We start from the raw sequence: 12,034 nt of genomic DNA, 5'->3' as shown, positions 1-12,034 counted from the left end.
CCCAGCATGCCTGTCCCATGCCGCACTCTGTGTTTTATGCTTGCTAGCCAAGGTTGTCCACCTGTTCTCAGTTGGCAGAGACTTCAAGGGCCAGGCTACATCTGGTCATGATGGGAGGGCGATGCCCCCGGGGTTCTGATGGCCCGGGGCAAGCTGGATACTGTAATGAACAGAACTGTTGCTAGCGGCTGGACACACACCAAGGGATTTTCTGTGTAAAAGATGTGTCTGTGAAATGCCCATAATGGCGGATAGTGTAGCTGCAGAGAAATGTAATGGGGGTGGTAGTAGGCAGATGAAAAATGAAGCAGAAAAAAGGGAGAAACAAATCAAATCAGGAAGCTTTTCAGATGGGCAGCGTTGGAAGTAATTGGAAAAAAAAAGGCACGAGAAAACATCTCAGTCAATAAATAAAGACCAGTCGGATTACCTATAAATTGAATTTTGTTACCTTTTGACACAATTATATTACTAGAGACTTTAGGCAGTTTTTTTTATTGGTTGATGGGTCGCCTCAGAGGATATATTATAACAGCAATCCAGTTTTGAAGCATCAAAACTGTCTGAACAGCTTACTTTAAATAAAACACTCCTTCAGGCCTGGTCGTACATAATTTGGTCCATTCATATTTCATGAAGACTGTTTTTTTTTATTTTATTTTACAGTGATATCCTGTGGAAATCCAGGAACTCCCCGTAATGCCCAGATCCTCGTTCATGAAGGACTGACTTTCTCCAGATCAATCACTTACAGTTGCAGGGAAGGTTACTACTCTACTGGACTGCTTACCCGCCACTGTACTGTAAACGGAACCTGGACAGGCAATATGCCAGAGTGCTCAGGTAAATTACAGCTCAAAGACTCAATAGCGACTCAAAGGGACTCTGTTTATAATTTCATTTTTACATTTCGATATGACTTGTGATGCCTTTTTGTGGTTCAGTTGAATCACAAAGTATTTACGGAATGCATTTGATACTTTAGGTTAGCCCTGGAGCTAAACAGAGTACCAGAACGGATCTGTTGGAAAGGCCGTTCTCTCAAAAACAGTTTCTATTTCTAAAACACCTTGTTATCAGCATTTTAACTACAAAAAGCTATACTGATCCCTCCTCTGGGAAAAGTCTTTTCACAAATAGTCTCTCAATTGTCTGTAGAGGTCACTACACTATAAAGATGCCTCAGAAAGAATCTGCAACTATCATATTTCCAGATGAGATAAAATAAATGCAGAGTTACACACAAAAACAAACAATTTGAACTTTTGTTTTTTTTTGGATGCAACTTTCAAATATGCACTTCATTAAATATGTAATTACACAAACACCTTTCTAAACTGTTTATGCTGATTATCTTTAATGAATCCGACTTGTATTCACATCCTTAGAAACCTGTTGCGTTTTGTTAAATTACAACAACAAACTTTATTGTGTTTTAATAGGCTATTCTTAACCATTGTGTATTAATGTCATGATGGGTTCACTGAAAGCGACCCAGTTATGCAGAACACCACTGACGGACACAAGGATGAAGAGTTCAACAGTTTATTAAAGCACAAACACACAGAATGTACTGATTCTGGTTCGGGGCCTGGATACTGGTTCACCGGAGTCTGCGTGAGAGACAGCACAGTTAGCGGTTTGCTGGCAGGGTTTTACTTCCAGAAGTTCACTGATTGTACCTTGAGGGTTCTTGAGGTTAACTTTGGGAGAGTCACTGTTGGTTCTGGAGAAGGGTTTATCAGCAGAGTCCGTTAGCTGCTTCAGCGTCTCACGTCTTGTTAGAACAGACCTTGGCTTGGGAGTCCCAGCTCAGTCCTGAGCTGCTTGAGGTTTCTCAGAGGGATCTTCAGGGTTTGGCTCAGAGGGTCGGCTCGGCAGGTTAGCTCTTCCAGAGCTTTCTCAGAGGAGGCACAAGTTTCCTGGAAGACAGAGATAATAATTAGAATCCAGACTGGATTCAAAGTCATGGAGATACTCAGAGCATCTAGGCTTTAGCGCTGACCAACTGGAACAACACTGCGGCGTTGAGGCAAGGTCTGAAGACAGCTTAAGTAGTGGATCCTCTGATGATCTTGACGAGCTGCAGCTGTGCAGGGAGCTCCCTCAGAGGATCCACGGCGGACTCTGCTGGAGAAAGATGGGATTTCTCCAGCTCCCAACAGTACCCCCCCCCCTCAACGACCGCCCCTTGGCGGTCCGGAAGAGGTAGATGGGCGGGAACGCTCGTACTCCTCGATGAGTGCAGGATCGAGGATGTACGAGCCTGGGACCCACTGGCGATCCTCCGGTCCGTAGCCCTCCCAGTCGACGAGGTACTGCCATTCGCGACCTCGTCGACGGGAGTCCACGATGCGGCGCACTGTGAAGGCCGGATGGCCATCGACCTCCAGGGCGGGTGGTGGGGAGTCGGACGGTGGGCACAAAGGGCTCGAAGAAACAGGCTTAATCTGGGACACGTTGAATGTAGGGTGGATTCGGAGGGACTTAGGTAGTTGGAGACGAACAGCTGAGGGGTTGATGACTCGAGTGATCCTATAGGGTCCGATGAATCTTGGGGAGAGTTTTCGAGACATCCCCTTGAGGGGGATGTCTCGAGTGGAGAGCCATACCTCCTGGCCCTCAGAGTACTCGGGGGCGGGACGTCTCCTGGCGTCAGCGAAGCGTTTAACAGACCCTGATGACTGGTTGAGTGTGGCGATGGTCTCCCTCCAAATCCTCTGGCAACGGCGGATGTGTTGATTGACGGACAGCACCGATATCTCTCTCTCATCTGCGGGAAAAAGAGGTGGTTGATACCCGAGACTGACCTGGAATGGAGGTTGTCCAGTGGATGCAGATCTGAGAGAGTTATGGGCATATTCAATCCATGGGAGAAATTGGCTCCAATCCACGGGGTTGTTCGATGTGAGGCAGCGAAGGGTGGATTCCAATTGTTGGTTCATGCGCTCGGTCTGACCATTCGATTAGGGGTGGTAACCTGAGGTGAGAGAGGGTTTACAGCCGAGCGCAGAGCAGAATGCCTTCCATACCTGGGAGATGAATTGAGGATTATGCTTCTCCAACCATTCGAACCCGAGCACCAGCGGGGAACATGCAGAGGGAAAAACAAAAAATGTTATTGTCTCTCGGTGGTTACCTGACAGAAGTAGCTCGAGGGGCTGAGTTTGGTGGGTAACTCGATGGAGTCTTTTTCCGTCTATGGCGGATACACTGAGAGGCTGAGAAAGGGGAATGGTTTTAATCTGGAGTTGCTGGACGAGGTTAGAGTCGATTAGGTTACGTTCACAGCCTGAGTCGATGAAAGCAGAAAAAGAGAGGCTTTGATTTGCACAGAAAGGCGTGGCAGGCAGTAACAGTCGAGGAGATTTCTTTGTGTTTATTTGGCCCGCCAGACTCCTCAGATCCTGTGGCGGGCCCCGGCTTTTGATTTTGCCGGGCAGGAAGCGATGAAGTGTCCACTCTCACCACAGTAGATACATAGTTTGCTTAGAAAACGCCTTTGTCTCTCCTCTGGAGTCAGCCTGGTGTGTCCCACCTGCATGGGTTCGACATCCCTTTCGCCCGAATGTGAGGCCTGAACAGGCAACGGTAGAGACTGGGGCTTAGACCTCTGAATGGGCAACTGCTCTGTAGAGGGAGAACAAACAGTCACGTTATGAGAGGCAGAAGAAATTGTACCCTGCTTCTTAGAACTGTTTCTGGCTCGAATTCTATTATCTAATCTGATGGAGAGGCGAATTAAATCTTCGAGGGTAGCAGGTTCGTCGAGGGTTGCGAGTTCATCTTTAATGTGCTCGTTTAATGCCATGAAAAAGGCTCCTTTCAAGGCGCTTTGGTTCCATCCGGAAGCTGCCGCTTTAACCCGGAAGTTAATAGAAAATTCAGCCACCGAAGAGTTTCCCTGTTTAAGGTTAAAAAGAGCTCTAGAATCAATAGTTTGGTCAGTTTCCTGGTTGAAGACCTGGGTAAATTCAGAAATGAAATCAGAGTAGTAGCAATTTAAACTATAGTCAGCGGCAAATCTTGCCTGAGCCCATTCCAAGGCTCTTCCTGTTAACTGAGAGAGAATGAAAGTTATCTTCTTGTGATCCGAGGAAAAACAGCCAGGGGAGTTCTGGAAAATCAACCGACATTGAAATAAAAATCCTTTGCAATCCTTCATGTTACCAGAGAATCTTTCTGGGAGACTAGGACGGAACTCTGATGACGTCACCGCCGGTGACCTCGGAGGAGGAACTGGACCCGGAAATGGTTGTGGTGGAGCATTAGCGCTGTTCAGGAAATTAGCACAGCTCTGTAGCATTTGGTCATGAGTGCCAACTAGACGATATAACTCACGGAGCGTTTGGGTTTGTCCCTGAATTAGGGCATCCTGCTCCTCCAGTCGACGGGTGAGGTGATCTGCTGGGCCTTGAGTTTGGCCGCAGTGTTCTGTCATGATGGGTTCACTGAAAGCGACCCAGTTATGCAGAACACCACTGACGGACACAAGGATGAAGAGTTCAACAGTTTATTAAAGCACAAACACACAGAATGTACTGATTCTGGTTCGGGGCCTGGATACTGGTTCACCAGAGTCTGCGTGAGAGACAGCACAGTTAGCGGTTTGCTGGCAGGGTTTTACTTCCAGAAGTTCACTGATTGTACCTTGAGGGTTCTTGAGGTTAACTTTGGGAGAGTCACTGTTGGTTCTGGAGAAGGGTTTATCAGCAGAGTCCGTTAGCTCACGTCTTGTTAGAACAGACCTTGGCTTGGGAGTCCCAGCTCAGTCCTGAGCTGCTTGAGGTTTCTCAGAGGGATCTTCAGGGTTTGGCTCAGAGGGTCGGCTCGGCAGGTTAGCTCTTCCAGAGCTTTCTCAGAGGAGGCACAGGTTTCCTGGAAGACAGAGATAATAATTAGAATCCAGACTGGATTCAAAGTCATGGAGATACTCAGAGGATCTAGGCTTTAGCGCTGACCAACTGGAACAACACTGCGGCGTTGAGGCAAGGTCTGAAGACAGCTTAAGTAGTGGATCCTCTGATGATCTTGACGAGCTGCAGCTGTGCAGGGAGCTCCCTCAGAGGATCCACGGCGGACTCTGCTGGAGAAAGATGGGATTTCTCCAGCTCCCAACAATTAAGAGTCTTTTTAAATACTTTTTTTTACCAATAGAAATTTTAAAAAATGTGACTTGGTTTAGTGTTTATCAGCTTTTTGCCAATACCTTCTGAACCATTTCCTCCTTTTGTAATTAGTTTCACATTTTCATTGAACAATAAGATGTTTATAAACAGGTTAACTCATTACAAGACATTGGCTATCCTCTAAAAGCAATTATTTACACTTTGTCTTATTTTAGGGATTCTTAGTTGACTCATAATAGGTATAATAACTACCTTTATTCATAGAATGAAAATGTATTTTTAAACAGTCCTTTTAATTCCTAAGCCATCCAGAACTTATCTGGGGGCAAATTCCCTAAAAATTTACTTAATTCCTAATCTGTAGCTCACTATTACAAAATGTGACTGACTCATAATCAATTAGAAGGAATTTCAATGCTTTCATTGATATTATTTGTGATCTGTGTATATTAGGGTGACTTAAAGGCTGCTGGACTAATATACGTCTTTTCAAAGTCACATTAATCATTACACAGAAAAAAAACATGTATCATTTCAGCTTAATGCTTTACTCTTTGCTGGTCCATAATATAAAAGACTTAGACTCGTATACACAACAAACTTTCAATGCATACAACTTACAACATTGAAATGCTCATTACCATATATAAAGTTGCAGCGGTACTCAAGAATGTAAACAGTGTAGAAAAAAAGGAAAGTCGGTTTAAAGACATGATGCATGAGGCATTGATATTGAAAGGTTCAGTCCTGTGCAAATAAATAAAAATTGTGCAAAATGCATTAAAACATCGAGTTGTGTTCTATTTAAAGGGATTATAGCCATGTTGGTAGTGCAAATATGATGTTTACATGTGTGATGCAGAGTCTTAATTAGATTTTTCAACAGTTCAAAAGTCTGATGGGAGTGGGGAAAAAGCTGTTGCAGAACCTGCCGGTCCTGCAGTGCATGCAGGCAAGCCTCTTCCCAGAGGGCACGAAGGAGAACAGTGCAGTATATTGGGATATAGAAATCCCAATCAATAAATCAAACTTTCAAATCAAATCAAGCTTACAAATCATGTTACGTTTGTACTGTTTCAGTGCAAAAAAATACAAGAACATGGTAATTTTTTTAATTCCTGGAGGAGGTGATGCCAGTACAAGAGTTTCCTATATGTTTCCTGTAAAAACTTTAAGATCCTTTCAAACAAAGCGTGGCTGGACATTGCATTATCAATAAAAAGGTAGACAGCTGCTGTACAGAGCCAGAAGACCCTAGTAAACAGAAGTTAGCCGATATTCTCAGTGGAAACAATTAAACCAGGCAGCATCATAAAGGATTTCAAAGCTCAGAGTTTCATATGTTTATGTTTGTTACAGTGCACTGACTGAACATTTTCCATTATTAAATTATGTGTTTGAATCTAAAAATAATATGAGAGAAGGCGACCCAATAGTGCTGAAGGTTCCAATCAATTTTGTCATTACTAAACTAAAATAATACAACTCAATTTTGCAATTGGTGGACATGTGACCATAATTTAAGAGCTTTGTAATGCAGTGGCAAAGCTTGTTTGTAGTCTTTTTCATGTCTATTGTTACAATGCAGGCAACTCTGGGAAGGCTTTGTGCTTCCTCTAAAAGCATCCTAACAGCTTGATAGAAGATAAGTGCTTTGTCGTTCAAGGGAAAGCACAACACTTCAAAGAAGCTTAGTTTTCTTGTCCTACTTACAAGTTGTACACGTGGGATGTACACATTAACAATGCCTTAGTATCCCAAGGCATCTTTCTGCTAGATGTCATGTCCCCTGCTTTATTTTTTTTTCTTTGTAGACATTCACAGATAAAGCTGCAGTGCATTTGAGTCACTCAGTGAAATTCCTCTTCTTGTTGCTCTTTGACTCAGATTTTCCTGCAGGGGGATTGAGTACAGTCAGGCAAAAATGTGGACCTTTTTGCAGCAGTTCCATAGCTGGTTTTTTATTTTCTAATATAAAAAACAGTATGTCACCTTGTTTTATTCATTAATTAATTACATTTAACTTGGAGGCTCCAGCTTTTTTCCACTATACTTTACAGAGTTGTTGTTTTTTTACATTGCAATTAAATGTTTTGTCAAGAGTACAATTTGATTTTTAATTTTCACGTACATTAAGCACCATATAGGAAAACTGGGTATGGAAAAGTATCTCCCAGTTTCCTTAAAAATCCTCTTAATAGGTTAGAAACTGAAAACTCCTCCAAACAACAATCTAGTCTAACCTTTTCTTCTGATTACACTGAAAGTTATAGTGGAGGATTTTCACGAATTTTAAAAAGACCCACCCTCTCCACTTAAAAAAAATGCACATGTACAACCCTGTACCCGCTCAAAAGGTAACGCCTATTAAATTTTTCCCACAATGTCTGGTAAGTAAAAATGGGGACGAGCACGCAGGACGGCCTTATGTAAACATATCACCAGAATAATTGACAATTAGGAGGACCACTTATTTTGATAATGCACCCAGAAAAGGAACATCCTCCACTATACCTTTGAAAATAAAACATATTCTTAATCTGTTAATTCAAACACTCTTCTAGCCATCGATATGTCTGTCCATTAATCCACCTTACCAGTTTTTTTCCTTCCTTTTTTGTACTTTAAATATACTGTATAAGCAACACCTTGTGAGATTGGAAAATGTTGCAAGAAGTTATGTATTTCAATATTTACCTGTTTGTTTTATATCCTATTTTGTTACTGCAGTAATCAACTGTGGTGATCCTGGTGTGCCAGCCAATGGAGTCAGATTTGGGAGTGATTTTACCTACAACCGAACCGTCACCTTCCAGTGTTCACCTGGATATACAATGGATGCTGACCGGGCATCTTCTCTCATCTGCACCAAAGATCGAACCTGGAATGGCACAAAACCGCTCTGTAAAGGTACAGTTTTTAATCTTTCAGGGTTCCTACAGCATAAGGCAAGTTAAATTCAATATGCCACTTGAAATAAAACTTTAAAGGAATAGTACACCCAAAACATGATTAGCCTTCATTTTCTACTCACCCCCATGCTGAACAACACTCTGGAGTACTTTTTTGATATCTCAAATGCATCTGGAGATCTGGGAGGCTTCTTGCTGTCTGCTGACATTCAAATAATGGAGGTCTATGGTGCCCGAGGCAGAAAGGTCCATAAAAGTCCACAAAAAACTTGTCAATATTCCTCCATACTGCTCGTCCAATGTATTCCAAGTGTCCTGAGTGGGTAGCATCCAGAATTTACTCGAAACTAAGTCATTTAGAATGTTTTTAGAGCATAAACAGTAGTGTATAGGATTTCCTGAAAGCGCGCGCCTGTCTACGGAAATCGCGGCAGACCAAACCAGATGAAAGTGTGCATTCAGCGTCTGCTCTGACGATAATGCAAGCGTAGAAGAAGAAATGTGCTGTTTACCTGTGCAAAGAAAGAAACAACGAAAGAAAAATGTCTGAGGACTTCAGTGTTGAGGAAGAGCATGAGTTCTTTGCCGAGCTGAATGCGCACTTTCATCTGGTTTGGTCTGCCGCGGTTTCCGTAGACTCGTGAACGCGCTTTTAGGAAATCTTATACACCACTGTTTAGGCTCTAAAAACATTCTAAATGACTTCGTTTCGAGTAAATTATGGACGCTACCCACTCAGGACACTCGGATTACATTGGACGAGCAGTATGGAGGAATATTGACACGTTTTTTGTGGACTTTTATGGACCTTTCTGCCTCGGGCACCATAGACCTCCATTATTTGAATGTCAGCAGACAGCAAGAAGCCTCCCAGATCTCCAGATGCATTTGAGATATCAAAAAAGTACTCCAGAGTGTTGTTCAGCATAGGGGTGAGTAGAAAATGAAGGCTAATCATGTTTTGGGTGTACTATTCCTTTAAGACCAAATTGACAAGAAACACAAGAAAAACCCTCTTGCGGTAACTTAACCCAAAGGTTTATTTTAATATAAACCACTGCACTAATGTTTCAAATTTTGAAAAGCTAAAATCACACAAATGACAGATATATTTTAACAATTATTTAACTGAATTCACAAACTTTGTTTTAGCAGGGAACAAAACAAATTAGTTTTAAAGCCACAACATAACCAGTGCTAAGTCTTTTTTGCAGCTATTTTTCTTTGTATCGTTTTCTTAGTATGTTTGATTTGGTGATGGCCGTGGAGGCGTTGCAGAGACAAGGGTGGAACAAAACCGAGAAATACCGGCTGTTTCTCAGTAACTCCATTTTGACGCTTTGTGTTTCGTGCTTCGCATGGGCGACTCCACTGCCTTAATTCCAATCGTTCTGAGCTTTAATGACTTCTTGCACAAAATCCACTGAGCCTCATGTATGTTCCCTGGTTTTAGCCATGGAGAAAACTCTTGGCTGGAGACAACTTTGGTTACATTTACACTTGCTCATATTTTCCAGAAAAAAAGTTAATGGAGCATCTCCCAAATGTCCGGCCCGCAACAATGCTTTTATTGGTTATTAATGTCTTTTTTTTAATGCAATTACATTCTTTACTAGATAGAGAGAAAAAAATATATATAAATTCCTCTTTTTTTGTTTTTGTAGCGATTGTTTGTGGTCCACCACCCCTCATCCCCAATGGACAGGTTGTTGGTACAGACCTTACCTGGGGCTCAAGCATAAGTTACTCCTGCAACCAAGGCTACCAGCTATCTCTGCCCACTGTGTTAACATGCCAGGGCAATGGCAATTGGAGTGGAGAGAAACCGCAGTGTTTCCGTAAGTGGCACCCCACTGACATACTTTACATATTATGATTAATTTCTGGATTGTACAACCCATGTATTCATGTTCATATCCTGCAGGATGCATTTTACCCACTTGGGAATCTAATTAAAACTCAACATGTGTTGCAGGTCTCCTAATGTAATACTTTCTCTCTTCCCTCCCCCTTCTTTGTTACAGCTGTATTCTGTGGAGACCCAGGTATGCCGGATCAAGGCAGAAGGGAGGACCGTGGCTTTACCTATCTTTCATCTGTTTCTTTCTCCTGCAATCCACCCCTCATCTTGGTTGGCTCAGCTAGGAGGTACTGCCAGTATGATGGCGCCTGGAGTGGCACTCAGCCCTCCTGCATAGGTACAGGAACTTTACTTTTTCATTCATCTAATAATTGGTAATAATTGTGCTATTATTATTTATTTTAATGTGTTGTGATTAAATCAAACAATAAAATTATAGTTTAAGCAGTGCGTCAACGCCACACACAATTGACCTAAGAATTGAGGTTCAGCTTTCAAGCTGTCAAATATTTTAACAACTGAATATTTTTGATGCAGTTGTTTTTCATAGTTCATATATATTTATTTGCTTCTTGGGCCGTAAAAAATACTTTTAAACTCCAGGGGTAATATTTTATCCTATACAAATAGTAGGTAAACTTATGCTAAACTTTTTTTTTATAGCAGTAACTGCATCTTTTACATCTTTAGCCATATCTTTGTGACGTGACGTTTCAATTTCTAACATTCTGCTGATAACATTTGAGTTATGCCTGAACATTTCACATAAAATTATTAGAGTAAAACTTATTCTATGCTCCTTACACCATTTATGACACAAAATTTTATAGAAACATATGAAAAGAAAGAGTGCTGTAAAAGAAGAATTTCTATTTGTTATTATATCATCAAATGCATTTTAATATCAAAGCTTACCTAATGAAATATAAAATGGCATTTTAAACTCAGATTTTTTTTGTAGCAGATGTAAGAAGTTTCAAAAGCATTAAGTAGACATGTTCTAGAAATCCATCAGCTTATTCTGTCTGTTCCTGTGATCCTCACTGAATCATAAGGTGGAGCTTAGGCCGCACAGGGAAAGCCATGACGCTGCTGTCACAACACTTTTTGCTGTACAGTACATGTCAACTAAGAATCATCATATTGATTCTGACAATGTATTTTCTTCCCTCTCATGCTGCAAGTGTTTAGCCTTGGAACATTATGAAGGGATCAAAGTAGAAAAGCTTTTGGAATAATGTGTATCAAAAGGGAGACTTCCTAGAGTTTGTTGTTTGTTTCAGATCCAAGTCACACTACCTGTGGAGACCCTGGCATTCCGCTCTTTGGAAATCAGAACAACAGCCAAGGCTACCAGGTGTGAAAATGTTATCACACAGGAAATGGAGTTGATATACTGAACAAAAAAATCCAATTAAATTTGAAAAGGTCATTCTTTTCCTCTGCCTTTGTACTACAATCTATACTTCCCCTTTATTTTGTAATGTAAGCTTTTTTCATCAGCCTAGTCTGCATATAATAGTCACTGATTAATGCAGCACTGATGGTATAAGAATAAGCATCAACCCTGTTTAACCTTCCTTAGAAGATTCCAAAATATTTTGAATATATTTGAGTCTTTACAGCATAGTTAACTCCCAGTAAACTGCTCAGGCATACTGAAAGAAAGTGATAAAAAGGGCAGCACCTTGATGGAGGTCACGCTGTTAAGATCTCCTCTGGCTCTTTAACCCCAGAAGCAATCACAAATCAAATTAACATCAAATAGGGACGAAATTAAACGTTAAAAATTAAAGGTATAGTAGAGGATGTTCTTTTATGGGTGGATCATCAAAATAAGTGGTCCTCCTAATTTTCAATCATTCTGGTGATATGTTTACTTGAAGTTGACCCATGTGCTCATCCCAATTTTCACTTACCGTTGGTGAGTCTGACATATAGAAAAAATGGCAAATCCTCTTTTAGAAAGTAAGCTTTTATGAGCGCAGCAAGCAGTATCTTTTAAATAGAGCGTGCACGAGGAGAAATGGGCTCATGCATGCTTTCACACACGTTTAATAGGTGTTCCCTCTTTCTGGAGCAGGTACAGGGTTCTCCATGTGCATTTTTTATTTAATAAAGTGGAGAGGGTG

General features: G+C 41.5%; 1 protein-coding gene across 1 annotated transcript in view; it reads left to right on the top strand.

Moving 5' to 3' along the window:
- The window catches only part of csmd2 (CUB and Sushi multiple domains 2), a 375,721-nt gene that overhangs the window by 336,269 nt on the left and 27,418 nt on the right, over nt 1-12,034 (top strand). The window contains exons 59-63 of the mRNA XM_038286837.1: nt 667-843; nt 7,860-8,039; nt 9,706-9,879; nt 10,066-10,239; nt 11,186-11,259. Of these exons, the coding sequence (XP_038142765.1) occupies nt 667-843; nt 7,860-8,039; nt 9,706-9,879; nt 10,066-10,239; nt 11,186-11,259 (779 nt within the window). The remainder of the gene's footprint in view (nt 1-666; nt 844-7,859; nt 8,040-9,705; nt 9,880-10,065; nt 10,240-11,185; nt 11,260-12,034) is intronic.

Source organism: Cyprinodon tularosa, unplaced genomic scaffold (genome assembly GCF_016077235.1).
Source record: "Cyprinodon tularosa strain WSP-4 unplaced genomic scaffold, ASM1607723v1 ctg230, whole genome shotgun sequence".
In the NCBI taxonomy this organism is placed as follows: Eukaryota; Metazoa; Chordata; class Actinopteri; order Cyprinodontiformes; family Cyprinodontidae; genus Cyprinodon; species Cyprinodon tularosa.
Note: the sequence above shows the minus strand (reverse complement) of the source record. Positions and strands in the feature narration are given on the sequence as shown.